The sequence below is a fragment of the Vitis riparia genome, chromosome 8 (assembly GCF_004353265.1).
Source record: "Vitis riparia cultivar Riparia Gloire de Montpellier isolate 1030 chromosome 8, EGFV_Vit.rip_1.0, whole genome shotgun sequence".
In the NCBI taxonomy this organism is placed as follows: domain Eukaryota; kingdom Viridiplantae; phylum Streptophyta; class Magnoliopsida; order Vitales; family Vitaceae; genus Vitis; species Vitis riparia.
Window position 1 is genome coordinate 10623486 of NC_048438.1, and position 24336 is coordinate 10647821.

The window sequence follows — 24336 nt, forward strand, 5'->3', positions numbered from 1 at the left end:
ACAAATAAAATGTAATATACTATTGTTTTTAAAAGGTCTAGAGTTTGAGTTACCTATGGAATGTTTGTTGATGGAGAGTAGGAAAAAAAAGTTCCTTACGGGGGTGTTTGTTTTTGGAGAAAAAAAAAATCTTAGACAATAATAATATAAATAATAATATAATAATAATAGTAATAATAATACTAACAAACATATCTAAAAGAAAAGAAAACATTTATGCGGAGGAGTCTAGTTGTCAATTGGTGTTGATGACATGACAAATAAAATGGACATTTTAAGGAATAATTATATGACTTGTTAAAAAATGCATATATTTCAAATTATTTTTAAATAGATAAAGATAATACTGATTTTAAAAAATTAGGATTCTTTTTTTTATATATTTTCATATTAGTGAGTCAAAACCCACTTTTCCCTAAAAATTTCTCATATCTTATAACACTGCTCTGTGGATAATCATAAAAATATACCTCATTAAAACTTTACTTTAATGAAAGAAAAAGAGTACAATATTTTTTAAATGATTTAACATTAGAATAGTTCATTAAAATTCTTGCTAGTGAAATCCAATAAGACAAGACTTAGACAAAAGGAAAAAAAAAAAAGTGCAATATATCTATATCAATATTATCCCCGTCATGTAGACATGATCATGCATTCTTCAACTCTTCAATTGATATATCTCTCAATTTCTGCATTTGATATTGTATGTTAACCTTTTTAATATAGTCGATGATATAACATTTTTGTGAATAGGTCTACTAGATTATTACATGAATAAATCCGTTGAACATCATTTTACCATTCTTTTTGGAGTTCATGAGTATAAAAGAATTTAAGGGAAATACGTTTAGTTCTACCACATTTTTTAAATCTTCCTTTTATTTATGTAATACAAACACCATTATCTTCATATAACTTGGTAACAATATCTTTGATGGAGGGTAATCCACATGATTCCCACATATGTTGAATCATTAATTTTAGTTATACACACTCATGACTTGTTTCATGAATTGAGATTGTATTTTAATGATTTGAAGAAGTGTCTATCATTGTTTAATTGATTGATCTCCATGATATTATTATACTACCATAAGTAATTGAGATTGAATTTTGTGCGAATCTAAAAGATAACTAACATTAACACATCTAAGTAACTAAAATTCTGATCATTTCAAATAAAATAAACACATGTCAATTATCCATAAAGATGTCATAGTATATGTTTGATCATATTCCAATGTTTTCACATGAGTGCAAAATTTTATTTTGTTAGCAAATTGATAGAAAATATTATTTTGTAATATGGTACAATTTGGAAAATACATCATGTCAATTTCACTGAGATAATATTTCTTCGTTTTCTTCTTTAGAATGATATATATAAGCGCTTTCAAACTTTTTGTGTATGATGACTAATGCACTAGCATTCCATTTGGAAAGTACTTGATCTGCATGCTAAGACAAAGGTTTGGTTTTCCAAGATATTTCATTAAATAATTAACCACTTTTACAAAATCTTCAAAAATACCAATAAGATTGTAACAATTATAAACCTCCATTTTAATCTATACAAAGACATAATTTAATCAAGTATATTACAAGATATTATTTAGAATATGTTATGGTGATTTTTAATTATTACTTTAGATATTAATCCTTTAGGAAATTATTTGCTTTAAACATGTTAATCCTTTAGGGATTCAATTGTTTCATGCACTTTTTTAGGGATTTTAACATATCCATGGAAAATATACATTATAAAATATATAACAGTCCTTTAAGGATCGTCAATCATATGATTGAATTATTATGGAGGTGATACTAGGACTTTATAGGAAACATTATGCTATAATTTTTGCTTTATATTTATTGATATCCAACACCCTTTATGTCTTTAAGCATTAGACTTTAAGTCCATTTATATTCAATAGACTCAGTGTATTCTAACATTAGACTAGAAGTCCAAATATTACTCATTTCGTCAACTAAGTATAATTTTGTATGTATTGCACTTTCCATTTTGGCCAATTATTTTAATGCCAACATTATTGTATAATTCATAATTTGAAATCTCCATCATTCCATATTTTGTCAAAGGTCATCTAAAAAGAAGATGAATTATCAATAACAATATTATTTTGAATAATCTCCCTCTATCATGTTCATAACTAATAGATATCTCTTTTACTTTTAGGTATGAAGGTATTTATGCATTTTTAAAGGTTATTCGTTCATTTTATGCTTCTTCAGGAGCTATTCGTTTAATTTGCACCTCTTTATAAGATATTTATTCAAATTATACCTCTTTAAAGGCTATTTATTCAATATGTGCTTCTTTTAGAGGTCATTTGTTTCAATTGTGACTCTTCAAGGGCTATAAGTTCCTCACTTTTGAGCTAATAAGTTATATTATGACCTCTTTAAGAATATTAAGTTTTTCATATGTTTTTCATTGTATTTTCTCTTCTATGAACCAACAAGTCTACAACACTTCAATCATTCCTTGGATTTGTTTCACTATAATAACCACTTATCCTATTGGGACATTGTTTTTTGTTTCAATTATTTAGTTATGCTTCAAGTGTATATCAACTACTATGTTAATTAATTATCCTTTAGGGACATCAATATATCATATTCATTTGTATGAAAAAATTTCAAAAAGCTTTACACCTTCTAGAATCAACTTCTTTCTCGCAACAACGAGAAAATTTGTCTCATCAAAATAAATATTTGCACAATATATCATATTACTTTTTCAATGGCATAGATAAACTAGTCATTAGGTTAAAACTTTAATTTGGTTTTATGATATATAACAATAAGACTTGTAATGAGTCGATGCATTAACCTTTACCTAGGAGACTATGTTGGTTATATAAGATTCTTTTGGATATGATAAAATATAAAATGTCATTCATATAGAATTATAAGTCATTAGTGACATAATTTTATTACTTCTAAAGCTTGCATTAAGTTTACTTGACATATATTGACATATATATAAAATTCTTTAATATTAACTAATAATAAAAATAAAAGAAAACAATTTTGTCATAACTTCTTATTATGAAAATTTTTATTATCACATAATGGAATATTTTCATAACTTCAAACTATGAAATATTCCTTGTATAACTTCTAGCTACATAATTGTAAAAAATTATTATATATAAGTTTTGGTTATACAATAGAATTAAAATAATTTGTACAAAACGTATAAATGATATTTATATATTTGTTTTCATAGCTTCAAGTCATAAATCATTTTGCATAATTTTATTACAATAAAATGTAAAAATAAAGATTGCATAACTTTGAACTATACAATATTTTTCATATAACTTTTGGTTATATGAATTGCATAAAATTGTATAAAATTATTAATTAACAATTTTGTTTTCTATAATTTTTAGCTATTACAAAATGCAAATTAACAACTTTAATGTAACTTCTAGCTAATATAATGAATGTTAATTTTTTTTTTCATCATTTCTAGTTATGAATAATAACAATTACATAACTTCTCGCTATGCATAATTTTGTTTATAATAAAATATTTTTTATATAACTTTCGTCTATATAAAGTTTAATATTTATTAATTTATTAGTTTTTTTTTCAACATAACTTCATACCATAAATAATTAAAATTGAGTAACATTGTAAAAAAAAAAAAAAAAACTGACAAATTATGATAATTGTATAAAAATAAAAATTGTATTATGACACACCCGGTGAAGTTTGATGTCAAGTTTTTAAAGTAAATAATAAGCCTTTTCCTTTTTTACTTGAATAGGAAGTAGGTCATCTTCTAGCGGAAAGAGTTACAAAAGAGACCATTGAAAAGCAAACCAATCATGCTATAAAAAATAGATTATTGTATTGATAACGTGTTGTAGAATAAAAGTATTAGAGAAAAAAAAAAAAAAAAAACAAGAAGAGAATAAATAATAATACTTAGAGAAAAATAAAATAGGATTTCATTAGCAAGTCTTTGCTTTTATAAAGAGTTAGAAAGAAAGTTGTCAATACGGATAATTATTCACAATTTCTTATAATATGACAAATTCTCATATTTGATAATAGTTTTTCATTTGTTATAAATTTATTTGGATGAATTGAGTTTTTTTATAATTGTATGGAGAAAATAAGATTGCATTAGATTTATTTTTTATTTTTAGTCCTATTGATGGAAAATAAAATAAAATTATGTTGGCTTATGATTTTAAATATATGTAGGCAAAAAAAAAATAAAAAATTAAGCATTATTATGTAAAACCAACTTTAATAAAAGGAAAATTTTGAATCTTTTACAATTTTATTAGCTTTTTAGGTAAAGAATCATGAAATTTTAAAATATTTTTATTATATTAAATTTTTTATTGCAATGAAATAAAAAAAATAAAAAATATAAAATGTAAAATATTTTTATTATAGTTTATTTTTATTAAAATAAAATAAAAAATATTAGACTAATCTTCAATCATTTTAATAGTTTTTTTTTGGATTAAAATGGTATAAATTATCGTCTCAATTATTTTTTAAAAATATAAAAAATAAAATAAAATAAGGGTACTTTACTCTTTATGTTAAAAGAACAGTCATTAATCTCCTTATATAAAATAAAATGTATTGTAATAATTTTTAAGTGAACAAATAAAAGGTTAGTCACATTTTTTTGAAGTATTTTTATTTTATTACACCTTATCTCAATTTTCCGGTTTAAGGTAATGCCGATTTTTCATTAATCGAATTGTGAAGTTCTCGTTTAAGAAAAAAAAAAAAAAAGGAAGATTAATATTGATTAACAGATGAGCATTGTGAAAAAAGAATGCAATTAATTTTACACATAATTGTATTTCTACATTTTTATAAAATTAAGATTATTGTATATAAATATTATTTCATTTGATAAAAAAAAAGGAATATTTTGATAAATTATATAGGATCAATGTCAAGAGAAAGTTAGGGTCTTTTTAACCTATTTTCGAGAATAATTTCCTGTTTTTTAGAACAAAAAATTGGAAAAAGTTTGGCATCTAAAAAACTATTTTCTAATTTTTGTTCTTAATAACAGAAAATAAGGTGTTTTTAAAAAAAAACATGTTTTAATTGTTTTTAGCTATTTTCAATTTTTTATAGATATTTTATAAAATAATTATACAAACATGATTAAAAATAAAGTTTTAAACATAAAAATTATTTTTAAAATATATTTAAAAATATTAATAACATATTAAAAACATTTCAAGCTTTCAAACAAATATTTGTTATATATATTATTAAAGAATTGTTTTTAATAACTGTTTTCAAAAATTATTTTTTAGAATTATTTTAAAAAATAGTTATCAAATAGTGACTTAGAAAACTCCCCCTCCATGGTTGGAGCCTGGAATGACTCATATGGCTCTTAATAATTCACTAAAAAAATTATGTCTTTTAGTAGGTACCTCACACATTTTATATTAGTATATACCTTCAAGTTGACTCTGCCTGATACCATTGATGTAAATTGTAATGTACAATTAGATGGTATATATGAAAGTGAAATATTTGGATAGAATAAATTGAGTATCCATTTGTATACATTTCATGTTTTTTGTTTTTAAAATCATAAAATAATAATAACTTTTATATAAAATATAAATTTATATTAAAAATATAATAATTTTAAAACTTGTTTAAAAAATTAAAATATAACATATTGTACGCACAAATTTCGTAAAATTTTATCCTGTGAAATTAGCAAAATAAAATAGGAAAAATAGTGTAAATAAATGATTTATTAAATTTAAGAATATAGCGGGTACAATCTCAAAAAAAAAAATAATATTCTTTCTAATAAAGAATATTTTCCTTCTGATTCTTTTGCCTTGATTGCACTTTAGAAAACGACGATGACGTTTTCTTGATTTCAAAGGTCAATCGAGGGCCACAAGTGGCTTATTCCCGAATGATCTTGTTGAATGACAATATTAGTTCTTTTGCAACTTATAGGGAGATTTGATGAAACTCTTTCTTTTGTTGTGAAGCCCCTTTTCCCTTACAAAGTTTCTAGAGTTTTTCTCTGATTTCTGAATTTTCTTCCCCTTTTTTCTTTAATGGAAGACACCTCTATTTGTGAAAATAGGAAATTTGAATTTCAAATTCCCCATTTTTAGTTGCTTAATTCAAGGAATTTAGCTCCTTAATTTTAGCAAATTTTCTTCTCCGGAGGTTTTACCAACAAGATAATATATTATTATCATTTTTATAGTTGGAGATTAAAGAAACTTATCCATAAGATGAGAGACTTATCCATAAGATGATTTTTTATTTTTTTTAAAAGCCACTATTTTTTTTTCTATATATATATACATACATTTATAATTTTTAAAAGCATAAGATACATTTATAATTTTTGTATATGATGTTGGTCAAAATTTCTATTTTTAAAAGTAAAAAATAAAAAATATGTCCAAATCGAGTACTAATTAATTGTCTTATTAGGATGATATACAATGACAATGAAACCAGCAGACGTGGCCAAAAATTTCATTCTTATATTGCTATGTATGATGAATCAGCTGGGGGGTCACTTTCCAGATTTTTAATTTTTCTTATTAGTCTCATTGTAGATATTGCTATTGATGTCATCGGCAGCTTACATCAGCAATTCAAAATTTTGGAAGTTTGGCACCAACTACTAAAATTGATTTAAAGTATGAACCGAAACATCAATAATTGAAAGGTCAAGGGCTCTGGGGGTATTCATGGCTCCCATGTTATGGCTATTAATTACTTTTTAATACAGTCAATTATCATTTACAATGTAATATAAGGATGAAAATGCAATTGATTAAAAAAATAATGGAAATTATAAAAGGGAAAATGTAGAGTATTCACTTGCAAAATTTCTTTATAATAATAACTACTCAACAATAATAATAATTTAATAAAAATAAATAATAATAATCTAAGAACATCTAACCAAAAAAATGACATCAAATATAATGTGAAGAAACCCTTCAAATAGAGGTAAAAACCCATAAAAAGGTAAAAATAAAAATAAAAAATCATTTCACTTTAATAAAATGAGGACACAAATAATTAAGTAATTCTAATGACTCAAGGAGAATATGCAAAATTGAGAGAACAAATTTTTCTTATTAAGAATATTTTTCTATGTCCTTCCCATTACACTCTCCCTATTTTATATAGACTAAATAAAAATAGAAATTGAATAAAGTAGAATCTAAATAAAATAAAAACTAAAAATTCTTTATTCCCTAAATTAAACTGAAATTAATTTGGAATAAAATCTAGAGATTGAGGGATCCTAAGGATTTTTTATTCGGGTTGTAAAATTTCATCCCCATCAAAGAAGCCTTGTTCTCGAGACTAAAATTGTGGAAACTTTTGTTGAATCTTCTGAGCATCTTCCCTTGTTGCGTCTTTTGAAAACGAGTTGGACAGTTGCCTTCTTGTTTCTTTTCAACTTTATTTTCTGCGTCCCCTTGTATAAAGAAAATTTGAACTACGGATATTTGAGATATACGCTTTGAATTTGATTGGTTGAAACTAGCATCTTGGAACCTATAGTTGCACCTCTTAACACAAATTTCCTTCTATCAATAATAAATTTCATCCTCAAAATTTTGAAATCCCACAATATGGGTCCCAATTCAACTAGCCATTGAATTCCTAATACCATATCGCATCCACCCAAAGGTATGAGCCTCAAATCCACTTGAAATTCCTTTCTTTGCATATTCCATGTCAATTGCCTACAAATTACATCATTAGTAATTCTAGTTCCATCCACTACTACCACCTTCATGAGTTTGGTAGTTTGTATTTGAGCATCATGTTCTTTTGGCCATTATGGGTGCTTCTTGAGTCAATTAGTATGGTGACAACTTCTTCTTGATGTTCCCATGGATTCTCATGGTTTGATGAGATGTTGAACCCAATATCACATTAATTGCAACCATAAGATCATCCTCCCTAATATTATTTTCAATTGCACTTGTCGATCCCAATTCACTTTCATGACCATCTAATAGAAAATTTTGTTTCCTTTTACATTTATGACTAGGTTCATATTTATCATCACAATAACAACAAAGCCTTTTTTCTCATCTCTCTTGCATTTTTGTGGCTAAAATCCTCTTAATGGGTGGTAATTGATTATTCTAATTTATTATGATTCCCATAAAGATCATCATATCCTCCCCCCACTTTCGATAAAGTCCTTGACTTTTGTGACAATTGCCTTCATTGTCCCTTCCTGCAATAAGGCAAACCCGATCGTTTGGGCTAGTGTGTTTGGTCAAAAGATGGTGACTTGATTTTTAATTGGCTCTTTCAAGCCACTAATGAAATATTAGACAAAAAATTCCTTTGACAACCTATTAGTTTTGGCCATCAACGCTTCAAACTGCTATTGGCATGTCTTAATCGTAGAAACTTGTTTTAATTTGGTTATTTGCCTAATAGGGTTGTCATAAACACTAAGGTCAAACCTAAAAACAATATCTATAGAAAACCGTGTCAATTTCCTTGTTGAAATAGTTCTAAGGGCCTTCCTTTTAAATGTAAGGAAGCTAATCTTACCTTCTCTTAGTCCCTAATTCCATTAATTTTAAAAAATATATCACATTTGTAAATCCACCCACTAGGATTCCCACCTTCAAAATTTGGAAAATTGAGTTTGGAGAACTTGGTTTGAAAGGAGTTTGTACCATATAAGTAATAGCTTGTCACGCTTCTATTGATTGAAGTACTGTCCCCATTACCTGATTCCTCTATTTTTAAAGTCATGTGTTCAAATTTCAGGTTTATGGTTATGACCATCTTCTATAGTTATGATAAGATGGTTGCTTGTTTATCCAATGATTCCTTCAATTGTTTAACAATATCTTCAAGCCTACGTTGTTCTTGCGCTCTAGTCCCTTCTGCTATGATTGGTGCCAAGATCACACCAATTCTAATAACCTAAGGAGAAGATGCAAATTTGAGAGAAGAAATTTTTCTTATTGAGAATATTTTTCCATGTCTTTCCCATTTTGCTCTCCCTATTTTATATAGGCTACTAAATAGAAATAGAAACTAAATAAAGTAGAATCTAAATAAGATGGAAAAAAAACATTAAGGATCCTTTATTCTTTAAATTAAATAGAAACCCATTGGGAATAAAAACCAAAGATTGAGGGATCCTAAGGATCCTTTATTTAGGTTGTAATAGTCATCATTGCCTTCTTATATCAATGCATGAAATAGGAATTCATCACCCATAAAACAATGAACTGATAAAAATAAAAAAGAAATCATACTACAATAACTATCCCAAAAGATTGATGAAGGAACTTGTAACTTCACTCTTAAAACACAAGAACAATGCACATAAAGCAATTCTAATTTTTTTTTCCATTTTCTCAGTCACTTTTTTTTTTTCCTCAACATACCAAAACCCTAATGTTCTTTGTATTTTGGCTTAGAGAACACCCAAAAATAAAATAGTCTAATACATAGGTTTAGAAAACTTTCATGGAATGGACAAACATAGCCCAACGATATTTTAGGCTTCTAATAACAATTTGTCATAGAAAAGGTGGTAAAAAAATCTTTATGACGATGGTCTAAAAGTAAATTTCATTTCATATCCTTATCACTGCGATTTGTGGTCTTAAAGAAATGTATTTTCAAATCCTTGAATAACTGTGATATGAAGTTTGAATTTCAAGTTGGAACATACAAGGATGGTTGCTTCATAAATTTTTACTACCACTAAACATAAAGCTCAGTTTTGAATGGTTGAGACTGTAAATAAGTTCAATACATAGTTGTTTGTTGTTCCTCGCAATTACTAAATACAAATAATTAAAAATAAAAAAATAAAAATAAAACACCTCTTCAAAACAGTGATCAAACTTTTAACTTTTCTAGACAGCGGAAAATGACATGAAGGAGAAATTTTGAACAAAATAATATTTTAGTTAAGGATCCATGAAAACTGCTTCTGGAATCAGTTATTGTTCTTTTAGAAAAAAAAAATTAATTTTTTGAAAATAAATATGAATAAACCAATTAAAAATATAAAAAAATATTTTTTTATATTGCACCAATAAGCAAACTTAAAAATAAAATAAAATTGTCTTTCATGTTTGAATTTCTTAATAAAATTGTCTGAAAAAACAATTTAAACACTATTCTAACCGCCAATTGCCATCAGAGCAGCTTCGACAGTCCAGTGGGTGGACTAAATTGGATGCATGAAGCTTAAGCACACCGTATATCCAAAGCATCCAAATCCATTTTCTCAAAAGTGGGGCCTCCCACCATTACTAAATTGCACACCAACATAACCCTCAGCAATCTTCATAACAAACTCAATCTGCCATATACCCATTGCAACAATCATCTCACCAGAACACACTGGTAGGCCCAGCATGTTAAATTAATCACATGAATCACTAGCTATTCAGAGAGGCACAGAAGCCTACCTGAAACAGAAGAATGCCCAAAAAAAAAGTTACAATGTTCCTACTACAGAAGAGCATATATTTCTCAAATAAAAGTTACATTAGAAGTCTTCAGCAGCGCTCATAATTTTAACTACAAAAGGGGTAATGGTGAAAACAAAACCTGGGTCAAACCCATCATTTAAACGTCCTATGTATGAACACCACAATTTTAAACCAAAGATACTGAACAGTTAAATTGTTGAACTATTGGTAGAATGTACAAAATGCCAAAAGCTCAATCAGGAAAAAGGACTCCATTTATAAAGCAGGCTTTGTTTGTTAGGAAATGCTATCCCTTCCAACATCGTTCACACAGATAAAGGTGGGAAATCATCCTCATCCTTCAGGTGGTATGCCTGAACTGCGACCCTATATGTCAAGAACAGAACAAGCTTAAAAGGAATCCTAAATTCGTCAACTGCTGCAAGGACAATCTATATATACATAAATTCATCAACTGCTGCAAGGACAAACTATATATATATATATATATATATATATATATTCACGAATTATGAAATTCCCATACCTATCATCATTCATGCTCAACATAGATTTTGGCCTTTGTGCCCCACCAGGTGAAAGGCTCAGGCTAGAGTTTTGAGGGAGAAAAGAGCCATGATTTGGTTCCCTGATATTTTCTGGCAAGGGTGATTCTGATGCTCGATCTCCAAACTCAACCACTTTCTCAGAAGGTAGCAATGAACCATTGGCATTGGAGTATGTCCTCCCTACAGGGGAACCAGATGGGTGAGAATCCAAAGACCCAGACTTCCCATTACCTTGATGAACAGGAAATTGCGCATGTGACAGCTCGCGGCTGCTTCTCTCCAGGAAGTTTGTCTCATGGGGTGTCACAGCCCTGCCACTGTGACGAGGAGACCTCACTGGTGCCTGATTCCGTCCCCTTGATGTTAAGGGGTTGCATAGATGATGGCTCTGCAAAATTCAGACACAAAACTACTTTGAGACAATGAGGCAGCATGCCACCTGAACAATTCAATAAAAGAAAAAGAAGCAAAGAGAGAAAAACAGAACCTTCCAATTGACACCAAGATTGGCCAAGCTGTGGACCCACATGATAATTTAAACATAAAACACAAATCCCCAAAAGTTCAGGGTTAGAATGAATATACCGTATTTGGAAAGTAAGTCCCTGTTCCTCGTGGCTTTGGCATCTCTTCCACACCAAACCCAGTACCAGATATCATAGGTGGGTTCAACGGGTAGAATGGTGGTCTTGGAATAATACCATTTGCAGTTATTTGTGGAAATATATTCCGCCTGATGTGTGCTGACTGCTGGATCGCATCCCATGAATTATTGCTCTGGAATTGAGATGGCAATGCTACAGGCATGGATAGAGCAGGCGCTCCAAAGATATAATCGTAGCACCACCAACCATAGTGCAAACTATTAAAATGACTGTCATAATCCCCACTGAGATCTGCCAAGGAGTTGGGAGCTTCAGGATTTCCAGAATTGCCACTTGAGGGCCTATCCCAGTTACCCGTATGTAAATATTCTGAGGAGCATGCAGTAGGGCTTAAGCCTGGAGGGACATCATTTGATACAAAAGAATTCAACAACTCATGATTATTAACAGACTGGTTCCCATTCAGCCCATGATGTACAACAAAGCTCGATTCTTCCTCAGAAAGACCAGAGTTCCCTGCCAGTTTTTTATCCAAGTTTTCGTTTCTCTCCTTCCCATTTTGTGCAGATCGGGAGAAATAGAGATGGGGTGCAAAATGTGCCTTTTTACTCAACACAGAAACACTCTCCTCACCACTTGGTGGGGAAGATTTAGATGTATCATTTGAAATTTTAGGACCTCTAATTCTGGGGCTAGCAAGATCTTCTGCATCCCCGGAAATACGGAATCCTGAAACAGCAGGTGCATTTGAGGAATTGTCAGCTTCTGACAACATTGAAGTGGGAACCACTTGCTTAGAGCCTCTTTGTGGATTGCTCATTCCGAGTTCTGTCCCTGATATCTTAACACAATTTACTCCATCACACATCGATCGCTCAGCATCCAACTCAGATTCCCCAGTTATGCTTCTTGAATCAGTATAATTTACTTCTAGAATTCTCTTCTCCTCTTGAAACTCAAGATCTGAAATTGATGATGCAAAGCCAAACCCATCGGAACAAGACACTGGAATAAGATCTACATCAGGTCTTTGACCTCTTCCATGCCTCTCCAAAGTGTTGGTGAAAAACTTACAAAGTTCCTCACTAATTTTATCTTCTGGTTGCAAAAGGATCCTTCCAAGCTTTCGAGCCCCATATGTGAAAGCACTCCTTATCCGGTAGAAGTTTCCTGAATAAGACAGGTTACCATCAACCAATAAACAAAATGTAGTAATCCATGGGCCCATTAGATCTAACAGTAACTGGAATGTTCCAAATGTTGGATTTTCTATGAAAATTGAAGAATTCCATGTCCCAACTATTTATGCTATATTTGGTTCCAGGAAATTACCAATGAAAGGAAAAAAAAATGTTAAGGGAAATGATTTTCTCATGTTTAGTTTACCCTAAATAATACAAAAAAATCTAATATAATTAAAATTAATTAGAAACTTACGTATTTTTAAATTATTTAATAATTATATAAAACAGGAAAAATAAGTAAAACGAGTTTGAAGACACACGTAAAAATAATTTATTGACTTTAAATCTATTTTTTATTTTCTTTAGTTTTTTCTTTCCTTCTATTTTTATTCTCCATTTTCTTTCTCATGCATTTTCCCTCAAATTTTCCAAGAACCAAACATAAGGTTAAGATATCTTCAAAATCCTAATAATTTTGAATTCAAATGACATGCAAAACCAATTTGACATTCCCATGGAAAATAAACAAAATGCAGTTCTGGAAATATTTTGAAGTTTTCACAAGGTTTATATTCCTTGTGAAAAAAAATGTTTTGAGAATTTTTTATATACAGTTGAACTTTCTTTCTTCAATTTTGTTAGCAAATCTTTTGATGTAGAAAAATTGAAAGAAAAAGAATATAGGGGAGAGAAAGAAAAGTAGAAGAAAAAGATTCTAAAGAAATCACAAATATTATTAATAAAAAATGTCTCAAAGTAATTAACATCATTGGGCCTATATAGATGGATAATCCTAGCTCTAGACGGAAACTAATTTTAATAAGCCCAATTCTTATGAAACTTCATCACTAAATAATAATGACCGTAAAATAAATAACAAATAACAAATAACAAATAACAAAATAAACCGAAAACAAATAATAAATAATAAAATTTATCGCTTCCCAAATTTATGCCTAACTTACGTGCATAATTTAACATTTATCTCCATCCTCTTCCCAAGGCAAAATTTGATTTCTTTTTTATTTTTTTATTTTTTTCAGAAAACTTCCAAACAAAATCTATCACTGATTCATGGTAAAAGTACCAACAATAAAGATGTGGGAAGCAACCTACTTAGTGTTTTCTCATATTAAAGTTGCAACTGGGGAGGAAAACAAAGAGGCCATAGGCCTCTCACCTAATTAAAGGAAAATGACTTCTACCTTTGCTGACACTGCGGCCAAGGTTGTTATTTTCTTTTAGTGGATCAACTATGTTAAAATGCTTTTGGACAAACGTTCGTGAATTTGTCTCAAGTCCTCTTGATGGAACAGAGAACCTGTCAAGGCAGTCCCTAAGAAAATCATTGCTAAGCAATGGATCAGCCCCAACATTTTCAGGTGTTTCAGCTGCAACAAGGAGAAGAGATCAGAATCTTAATCAACCAACAGCTAAAACCACATAAGCAGTGCAAATACTAAAAGATGTTACTAACCTATCATTTCTGGCAATGAGGATATGCGGACTGGACCATTTAAACTGACGCAGTAGTTATCCCAATCAAATTTGCTAAAGTAGTCCAGAAATTTATATAGAACCTACAAACAGGCAGCATAGTTCATACTTTAAATTCATGTCATAAGTAGTGTGACATAGAAACACTAAATCCCATGAGCACTAACCGCTAAAGGACCATTTAAGGAAGAGTGGAAGAGAAGGAAGATATATAAAACCAATGTCTCCAAAGCATATGTAGAAATCAAGCCATGATGAGCACCAAGAATACGACTCTCATAGTAGCACCAAGCCTTAATCAGTATAATACTGCGTTTAAATAGATGGTCTTTTCCGATGAGGCGATCGATCTGTAGAATTAGCAGCAGCAGAAACAAAAATTCAAAAGCACAATAGGTTACATCATTAAATTGAAATGATGACATAAAACAGATCCATAGTTCATTTATATGTTAAGTTTTAACTCCTTTCTGGAATTCTAGCCTAGCCTGGAGATATTCAATAACAAATATTTACATTTACTATGTCAGACCGTGCATCATATGAGAGAGAGAGAGAGAGCTCCATGCTAAAATAAGTAGTTATACTAATCAGCCATTTACAATAAAGTAAAAATAAAAAGTGCATATGTATATCCAAAGAACTATAAAACATTTTTTCCTTTTTTGATAAATAAGAGAATGTATTAAAGGGCAAAAAAACACATAAGAGTACATAGGACTTATACAATGAGCAAAATAAGCAAAACAAAAAAGAGGTGAAACAAAAAACTACACTCTCTCTCAACAAGAACCCAACCAATCTACAAAAGCAATTAAGGACAAAGTACTCCCATCTATGTACACATGAATCCATAGACAAGGATTGTTAAGGAAAAAACTTTTAAGACTTTGATCTAATGTCTCCTCATCTTCAAACACTCTTCGATTTCTTTCCTTCCAAAAAATACATAAGAGAGTAGCTCTCCAAGCCTTCTTACACCTACCTATAAAGGAACCATGCCGCCCTTGTAGAGTGTCCCTTACCGAGACAAAAATAACCTAAGGGATGCCAAATAAAGAGAACACCAATAGCAATAAAATCCTTGTCTTAGTACAATGAAGAAGAATGTAGCCAATGGATTCTGCCTTCTCTATGCATAGAGTGTACTGTTAACTCTCAACTAACCTCTTCTTTGAAGCTGGTCCAAAGTCAAAGCCTTCCCCCAACAAGCTTTCTAGGCAAAAAAACTCACTTTAGAAGGAATCTTAGAATTCCAAATAATCCCTAAAGAAAAAGGAATAACATGATCAGGTTCCAACTGAGAGTAAGGGACTCCTACAGAGAATCTTCCTTTGCTATCACCCTTCCAAACTACTCTAGCCTCCTCCTCCTCCCTATTCACCAGTTGACCTTGGAGTTTAAGTAGGAAACGCTCCATAGTATCCAACTCCCAATCATTTAGATTCCTTGCAAAACGGAAGTTCCAATCTCCTCCTCCCTCCCTTTGCTCCCATAAATCTGCTACCACGCCTCTTTTGCATCAAATAAGGCAAATAGAGTGGGGAACATATCACTTAAAGGCTCCTTGCTACACTAATTATCCTTCCAAAACGTCATTCTACTCCCATCCTTTACTGCAAAGGAAACTCTTGAGTTGAAGAAATCCCACTCCTCACTTATAGCTTTCTATAAACCAACCTCATAAGAGTCTCTCACCTCACATGATCACCACCCACTTTCTTCCTCCCCAACTTTTCCCTTTATGACCTTCTTCCAAAGCATTTCCCCTTTACTCGAGTAAGACCAATAGCATTTAAAAAAAATAAAAAAAAATCTTTATTTAGCAAAGAGATTGAATGAACATCTAATCCTCCTTTCTCATTTTCCTTACAAATGGACAACTACTTCACTAAGTTCGGTTTGTTCACTAAGGCTCCTCCTCCCGAGAAAAGGTCCCTTTGAATTTTCTCTAGCCTCAGTCTCATTATTATTGGGATGGTGAACTAGGACACGAAGTAAATTGACAAGTTAGAAAGAGTACTATGAATCAACATAAGCCTTCCCCCTTTAGAGATGTATTATCTCTTCCACAAAGAAAGCCTTTTGAGAAACTGCTCTTCAACCCCATCCCAAATCGCCTTTTGCTAACGATGATAGGATAGAACTTACAAAGAATAAAGAAGGGAGTATTATCCATGCATATCAATAAAATTGTAACAAAAAATTAGGAAAACAGAAACAGCAGATGCATGGCTTATTACAAATAAAAAATGGGATACATGAATAGACTCATCCAATTTCATTCCTATTTAAAGATCATGAGGAGCATGATTCACGATGTTGTATATCCCTCGTCTTTGTAAGTTTGTAACATCATTGATTATATATAGGTGCTCATTATAAAAGCAGGCCTATCTAGAGCTTTCAAAAGCTGTAAGTATGTAAAATAAAATATGGTGAATGAAACTACTGAATTGCATAAAATTGGCCTTGGTTCAGATTTATGATTTTAGAGGAATAATTTACCTGCTCAAGAAAGCATAGTGTACAAAGCCCTCCTAACTGATTGAAGGAGATATCTACAACAATATTCTGCACCAGGCATTTCACGAGCTTAACCTACCATCCGAAAAGCTAATATTCAGAAACTCAAACTGAATAAACTACAAATGACCTTTTCTAATAAGTAAATTATTGGATATGATTAAAGAAAATTGTTTCCAAGTCATAAATGCAATATAGCTGCATCTTAAAAGGAAGACCAGGAGTGCAAGTTTCAGACATAAAGGGGTGCACACATAGCACATCAACATGCATAAATGTACAGTGGGCTTTTGGACTGGAACACAATGTGTAGTTGCAGACCTTTTCTATAGGCAAATTAGAGATGTATTAATAATAGACACTTAGCCAAAAAAGGGGCACAACCATACTACACAAGACAGGAAGCATACAAGAAGCACCAAAAGCCAAAAGCAGGGAAATAGTTACAGCAGCACAAAGGAAAGGATCAATAGACATCAATAAACTACGTAATTTTTAATAACCATAAAGAAAGCACAGAGCCAGTTAGAGAAGATCCAAGCATGACCAACCCATTCCAGCCCACAACTCTAAATATTTAAAGTTAACCAACCATTAAGCTGAGCTACAGCCTATTCAATTCCAATTCTTCCTTTCCTGTAAGAATTCAAGTCAGGCCATCATAATTCTATATCAGACATCAAATTTGGGCCCAAATAATACTTAAACCATCCGTTACTAATGACCTGAGAGGATGGTGTAGTTGAAAAGCCCATCAAACAACTTTAACTATACAATATCAGTTGGAATAAAGCATTGACTATATTGATATTACTGAAACAGAAAACATTCAGAATGTATTGTTTGGTCTTTATAAAACAAAAATATATTGATATTATTGAAACAGAAAACATTCAGTATATATTGTTGTGTCTTTATAGAATTGTCATTCATCAGAATGAAGAGAGAGAAAAACAAAAATAAAAAATCGTAATCTAAAAGGACAAGCATGATGTTGGATTCGATAAAAGAAAGAACAAAATAACAACAATAATAATAATAACATATATAATAAATAAATACATATGTACATACATAAATACACACACACACATAGACATACATGGAATAAGTAATAAAAACCAGATAAAGTGAAGATTCAAACACATACAATCAATCATCAAGTAAATCAAACTACTGGGAAAACTGTTACTCAAGCAATTTCTTCATGATGACTAAAAGAAATTCTTGATATAACATTCACAGAAAATTTACGTTATCATGTCATCACATTTGAAAGTGACACACTACATTACCCTAGTCATGCGACATTAGCAAGGATTAGATAGGCTTCCTTAGAAATATGTCCTCTGCATGCACAGGATGTATGCATTTGTTTTGCCATAGAAAAAAGGACAGCAAACCAAACAGTAGAAGCATTCCAAAAATGTTAGAAACATATAAGCAAATGGGAAAGCAAACACAAAAAGAACAAGTTAATATCAGATGCCATTACTTTCAATCAAACAAAGAACATTAGTAACATCTGGGATGAATATTAAAAACCTCCGCATGAATTAACTGAACATCCTTTACTACGAACTCTGCAGCCCTATTCTGATCTTCCGCTTCAAGTACGGAATATACTTCATACGCCAAAGTATCCTCAACAGCCGGCCCACCAAAGGCAGTCAAATCAATATCTCCATCAGGAAGATAGGTCTTTAATGGTACCGACCCAAATGGAAAGACCTGTACAAGGTTCAAATCCGAAAAAAACTAAGTCAGACTCAAATCAGTGTTCAAATGACAAAATAAAAAATAAAAAAAATAAAAAATAAAAATATATCCCAAATAGCACAAAAGAAAGCAAAAAATATATACAGAGATGAGGTGAAATATAAATTAACCAACCATAGATTGGTCTGTTAAGGATCCACATTAACATAATTTCCTTCTTTACAATTAATTTTTTCTTTATTTGCAAACAAATTACACAAGCTCAAACAAGTTATCCTATTAGCAATTTAGTGATACATTAGACTCTGATGAAAGGGAATGAACTTTTCTTATCAATATAGAGTTCAAATTTTCAAACAAGTAAAAAAATAGTTATCTTAATCAATTGGCTAACTATGGTGCCTCATTTATAGAGGCTTTCATAGGGGATCTTTTTGGATCTTTGTTGGGATAATGCCTTTTGTTTGCTTATTGTTTCAATCTCTTCTATTTTCTGCTATGTATTTTTCCTCAGAAATCTGATCATTCTTTGTAGTTTGATTCATTATTTATGATTGTTGTTTCAAAATGCCACACTTTAAAAAACCCACTTATCTAGGATGGAATATATACCTTGGAAGCAACAAATGAGCTCAAATTTTATCATAATGTGGCCACTCAAACTCCAAAAGCCCCAAAAGACCCTCTTATCCCTAAACTTAAGAGTTCAAATAGTTGCCTGCCACAAATTATCCATTTGGAATGAACTAAATTCCGGCAAACTTTGTTCAAATTCGGGGAATTAAGAACAAAGTTACAAAACAAAACAAGTGGGTTTTACAAACTTGAATAATAATTATGAAAATCAAATCTCAAATAAAAATATCTTCAGTAAAATAAAAATCATATATACTTGTAAGGGAAAAGTAAAACATTAATTATCATAGAGTCATAAGTAAATGCATGCGTAACAATAGATTCTAAAACCAGCAGAACTGGCAACAACATCATGACTCCAGATGTAGTCATATAAGTGCATTTACCTTCACATGCAGTTTCCTGAAATAAAGAAGAAAACAAATTGATGATACAAATTTCAAACTGAGAAACAAAATCTAATACAACTAATTTTCCAATTGGAAAAAAATAACTCTTCAGCAAGCAAAGCAATCGACTATATATCCCAATCAAACTCCCTTAATTGCCTCAAAGGAAGACTGAATTTTTTAGGTTCATGTATCCATTCAAAGGCCTATTCCTTGTAAAGTACCAAAGAATAAGGATGGAACTTGGTTCACTGCAAAATCAAACCTGAACGATGTGAACCCCATGGGTTGGTTTCATTCATTTTTCAAACATGACTAGTCTGACTCTCTGGTCATCAAGCCAATCAACCTGAATCCACCCAAGAACCAAATTTAGACCATTTTGTGGTTTATGGAACAAAGCTGCATAACTAGATGGTCGAAATTTAAGCAAACTAAGCAGATTAAAAGATCAAGTCATCATTTAACCTTTTAACCTTTTAAGGATTAAACCAAATCATATCCTATAAAATAAGTGTAACAAACTTGCTTAAAAGAAATCAATTAAAACAAACAAGGGAGCGAGCAGGTCCTACCAGACAGCTATGCATGATTAATGATTCCACATGTGTATATTGTGGATGGAACCTAACCCTCAAACTAACTAGCCAATACGTAGCCAATGTTCCATCCAAATTAGGTAAATGAGAAAATCTGTGGATTCTGATTGCTCTAGGTAGCCTAGGACAACAGGCAACCAATCATTGAAGAAGGATACACCTTCATCCGAACTCCTCAAGAAAGACTGGGCAGTGAATGTCTCAAATAAACCTAGGAGTTGTCTTGTAGATGCCCTCTAGTTAAACAAACATATTAGCCAGATGTCCTCTAGTTAAGGAAATCAATAAGCCAAATGTCCTCTAGTTAAAGAAACCAATAAACCAGATTGTGAAGCGAGCTGGTCCAACCTGATAGCCATGCATGATTAATGACCACACAGGTGTACAGAAATAGGTAAGTGAAGAATCCCTCTGCCAGTTGCTAAATTGGTGTTCACTCTCCCACATTTATTTTGTGTATGGGACCTAACCCTCAAACTAATGCTACAATGTATAACAATTGTTCCATCCAAATTATGTGAGGAACATCCTTAGCCAGGAGCTAAATTGGTTTCCCTCTCTCAGACATGCATGTTGGAGATGGAATCTCACCCTTGGACTAACTCAACAAGATATAGCGATTGTTCATCGCAATCATGTTGTGACATCTTATTTTTGCTCTTTTTGTTGTTCAGTGGGTGATGCCTTTCTCATTCAAGGATGCTCCTGGCAGGGTGCCCTTGTAAGGAAGAAAAGGAAAAAGGTGTGGAAAACAACTCTTTTATGTTTATTTTGGACCTTATGGAAGGAGAAAAATGGACAAGCATTTAAAGATTCTAATTTGACGGACCAAGCTATTTTACGATTGTTTATGTACATGTTGTTGGAGTGGGTCAGTGCACATATAGGCTCTACCTCGCTGTCTTTATTTGACTTTATTGATTGGCTGAGCTGTAAGTGAGGCAAAAGAGTTATATTTTTGTATCCTTTTGTGGCCTTGTATACATCATGTATACTTTTGGGTGCTTTTTAGGCACTTCTAATACATTTTCTTTTATCTATCAATATATATATATATATAGCAATTATTCCATCCAAATTAAGTAAATGATTAAATCACCTATAGCCATTGATCCCTTCAGTTGCTAAATTGGGTTTCCCCCTCACACGAGTGAATGTTGTGGATAGAACCTACTCTCAAACTAACTCACCAATATGTAGCCATTATTCCATCCAAATTAGGTAAATGAGGAACTCTCCCCCAGTTTCTCTCTACACCCTCCTCTCCTTCTTCTCCTGCACACCCCCCTTCTCTCTTGCCCCTCTCCTCCTTTTCCTGCACCTCCCTTTCTTCCCCTGTTAACTTGAACATTGGAGAATGTCACTCTGGTGCCCCCACTGGCCCATGTCCTGCCAATCCTGTTTAGTACAGTCTCTTGTTCCAAATTCCACTGGCACAAGGCTTCATTTCCAATCCCAACAGGTTCCATTGTCATTTCATAGAACTAGGGTGGAATCACAAACAATCAATAAAGATAATCCCATAAGTACAGCCAACCTTCCTCCCATCTGCCCTCCCCCATCCCTTATGCATACCCATGAGCACTCACACACAGGCTCACACAAGAATATCCTCTCGTGCGCATGTGCACACACACACTAATTTCCTGGCAACAGAAATAGCTAAAATACAGTTAATAAATGTCTTTACCAGATTGAATCTCCTGAGGACACATATTGTACACATATCGCTAAAATGCACTTGTAAAATGCCGTTATTAGATTCCCACAAAATATTAAACCTTCAAGTAATATTAACAAAAAAACAAAAATTGTGATATACAAAATCTTAACGCTCTGGTCATCATTAAAGCCAAACCACCCACCCCACTCTTGGGTGGAAAAAGTTCATCGATCATTGTCTAATATACATGCACCTCCAAGTATTTCAATCACAATTACCATTAATACGCAGTGATCAGATCTACAATCTATATCATCAGTCCAATGTATACCACAAGACAAGGATTTCGACAATGCTCCTACTTCATGATAAACTAAGTAATTTAAGTAAATAGCCCAACCATATCTAATAATAATTGACAATGCATAATGAAAAATTCACAGAAAACTAAAATCCAAAACACCAGCATTCTTCCATGGAAAACTTAAGTATTAAACTGAACATGATTCGCAGCAAATAATTCCAATGAAAAAACAAAACCCAACAGACAATCATGCAAATTCTCACCTCGCACCCAACACGAACTCTGATCAGCCCCTGAACATAATCAACAACCTCTTTTCTTCGCTCCTCCGACACCTCAGTGGGCTGAACCTCACATATAATCTCCTGCACCGTATTCTCCGCTCTCGCCCACTGGGCCGCGCCAATTGCCGGCGGATTTGGATTCGACAACGACGGCAACGGCAGCAGGCGATCGTCGGTAAACAAGCCGCGGGGTTCGGGCGAACAAGCCCGAAGATCGCCCATGAAACCAAAGCAAATGACCCGTGAATTGCAAAAACCCAGAATTGCTCACATACAGAAAGGCAACGACAGTTTCGAAACCGCCGCGGCACGGATTGACTATGCGACCATTAGGTTTTGGAAATCAGGGTTTCTTTTGAAGATCAGGGCTCGATAGACACGAAGAAAGAAAACAACAAAACAAACGCAAATGTCTTGTGACACATATATCTATCTATCTATCCATATATATATATATAAGACGCAGATTTGGTGATGAATTTGAAAATCAGTGATATAATGAACGATCGGAACTTCTCCCGGAATTCTTTTAGTGGATTTGTCAATTTGTATCTGCTTTAGCAAAGCTTAGTACCAATTCCCAAATCTCTGTCTGTTTTTTCCTCGCAATCTCTACCCCTCTTCCCTCTTTTTATTTCCCTAAACCTTTTTATTTCTTGGCAGTGGGGAATCGGTTTTACTCTAGGAGACTTTGCCGCTGACCTTTTTTTTCCCTTGATTTTTTTTTTTCGTTCCATTTATTTCGATTTTTTAGGGCACATAGCCTAACCACCCCCTATTCCTAGGCGACCCACTGTTTTATTTTTTTTTACCTTTTCCATACAGTAGATGTCACGTTTGAAGACCAAATTTTGCATCTCACGATTTGGCTGTTTGTTTGCATTCAACAGAGAAATTAATGGAAATATTTTTTTAGTAGAATTGCTATCGCATCTCATGTTTCTTATAACTCGTCAAACCTCTTCCCCTCCTCTGTGTACTCTTACCACATGAATATTCCCTTGGAATCATTCCATTCTCAACATGATGAGACTTCAGAGTGGATAATCCGGTAAATTGGTAAAATTATTTCACTCTATTCACTTTTTTTTTTTTTTTTACACCAGACATGAATTAAAGTTCATACTGATACAATAATAGCAGACGTTTTCGAAAAATAAAAGTCTGTACTATTACCCAACGTAGGAAAATTAGTTTGCGTTATGTAATCTAGCAGTGACAAAAATGACATCTTGGATTGGCTCCCCATTTTACCTTACTGTACAAAAAAAAAAATCTTTTCACTATATAATTCTTGTTTATAGTAGAATGAAAGTAATGTAAGGGAAGGGATTTTATGCCATTTGGCCCAATCTCCACTAGACATCCGGGTATTTAAAAAGGAAAGTCCTCACTTACCAAACCTTCCGACACTTGAAAACAATTGATACTTTTGTTAATAAAAGTGGGAACCCATAGATTTAAGATATAAACCCCAATTTAGATGGGCTTTGGAGGATGGGTGGCCCAAGCTGCATGTATTAAAAGGAAGAGTTTGTTTTACCAGGTTAGAAGATCAGGAAGACAGACAGAACCACAGATAGAAATGGACATTTTAAGATTTAGGAGTTGATGGTAAAGCATCCGGTCATGTTATGTTTGGTTCCACAAAGTATTACGGAAAGAAAAGAAAAAGTTGAAGGATAATAATTTTTTTATATTTTGTTTTATTATGAAAAATATGAAAAAATAAATAAATATAATTAAAATTATTAAGAAATTTATATATTTTTAAATTATTTAATCTTTATATATAAGAATTAAATAAATTAAAAAAAAATAAAATAAAATATAAAATAATTTATTAACTTTAAATTTATTTTTATTT

At 31.7% G+C, this 24336-nt stretch overlaps 1 protein-coding gene across 3 annotated transcripts; it reads right to left on the minus strand.

Moving 5' to 3' along the window:
* Window positions 1-10365: 10365 nt before the first annotated feature.
* On the minus strand, window positions 10366-23142 carry LOC117920272. Of its 3 annotated transcripts, none has more exons than XM_034837703.1 (9): window positions 22449-23142; window positions 18421-18606; window positions 16858-16950; window positions 14517-14699; window positions 14330-14432; window positions 14058-14243; window positions 11649-12838; window positions 11042-11451; window positions 10366-10491 (listed from the first exon to the last, which is right to left on the minus strand). In XM_034837703.1, exons 1-9 carry the CDS (start codon window positions 22689-22691, stop codon window positions 10488-10490), a joined length of 2598 nt encoding a protein of 865 aa, XP_034693594.1. In that variant the 5' UTR covers window positions 22692-23142; the 3' UTR covers window positions 10366-10487. The 3 variants fall into 3 exon arrangements, with proteins under 3 accessions (XP_034693594.1, XP_034693593.1, XP_034693595.1); XM_034837702.1 differs by lacking the exon at window positions 10366-10491 and adding an exon at window positions 10520-10881 and having other exon boundaries at window positions 22449-23140; XM_034837704.1 differs by lacking the exons at window positions 10366-10491; window positions 16858-16950 and adding an exon at window positions 10520-10881 and having other exon boundaries at window positions 22449-23140.
* Between the last annotated feature and the right edge of the window lie 1194 nt (window positions 23143-24336).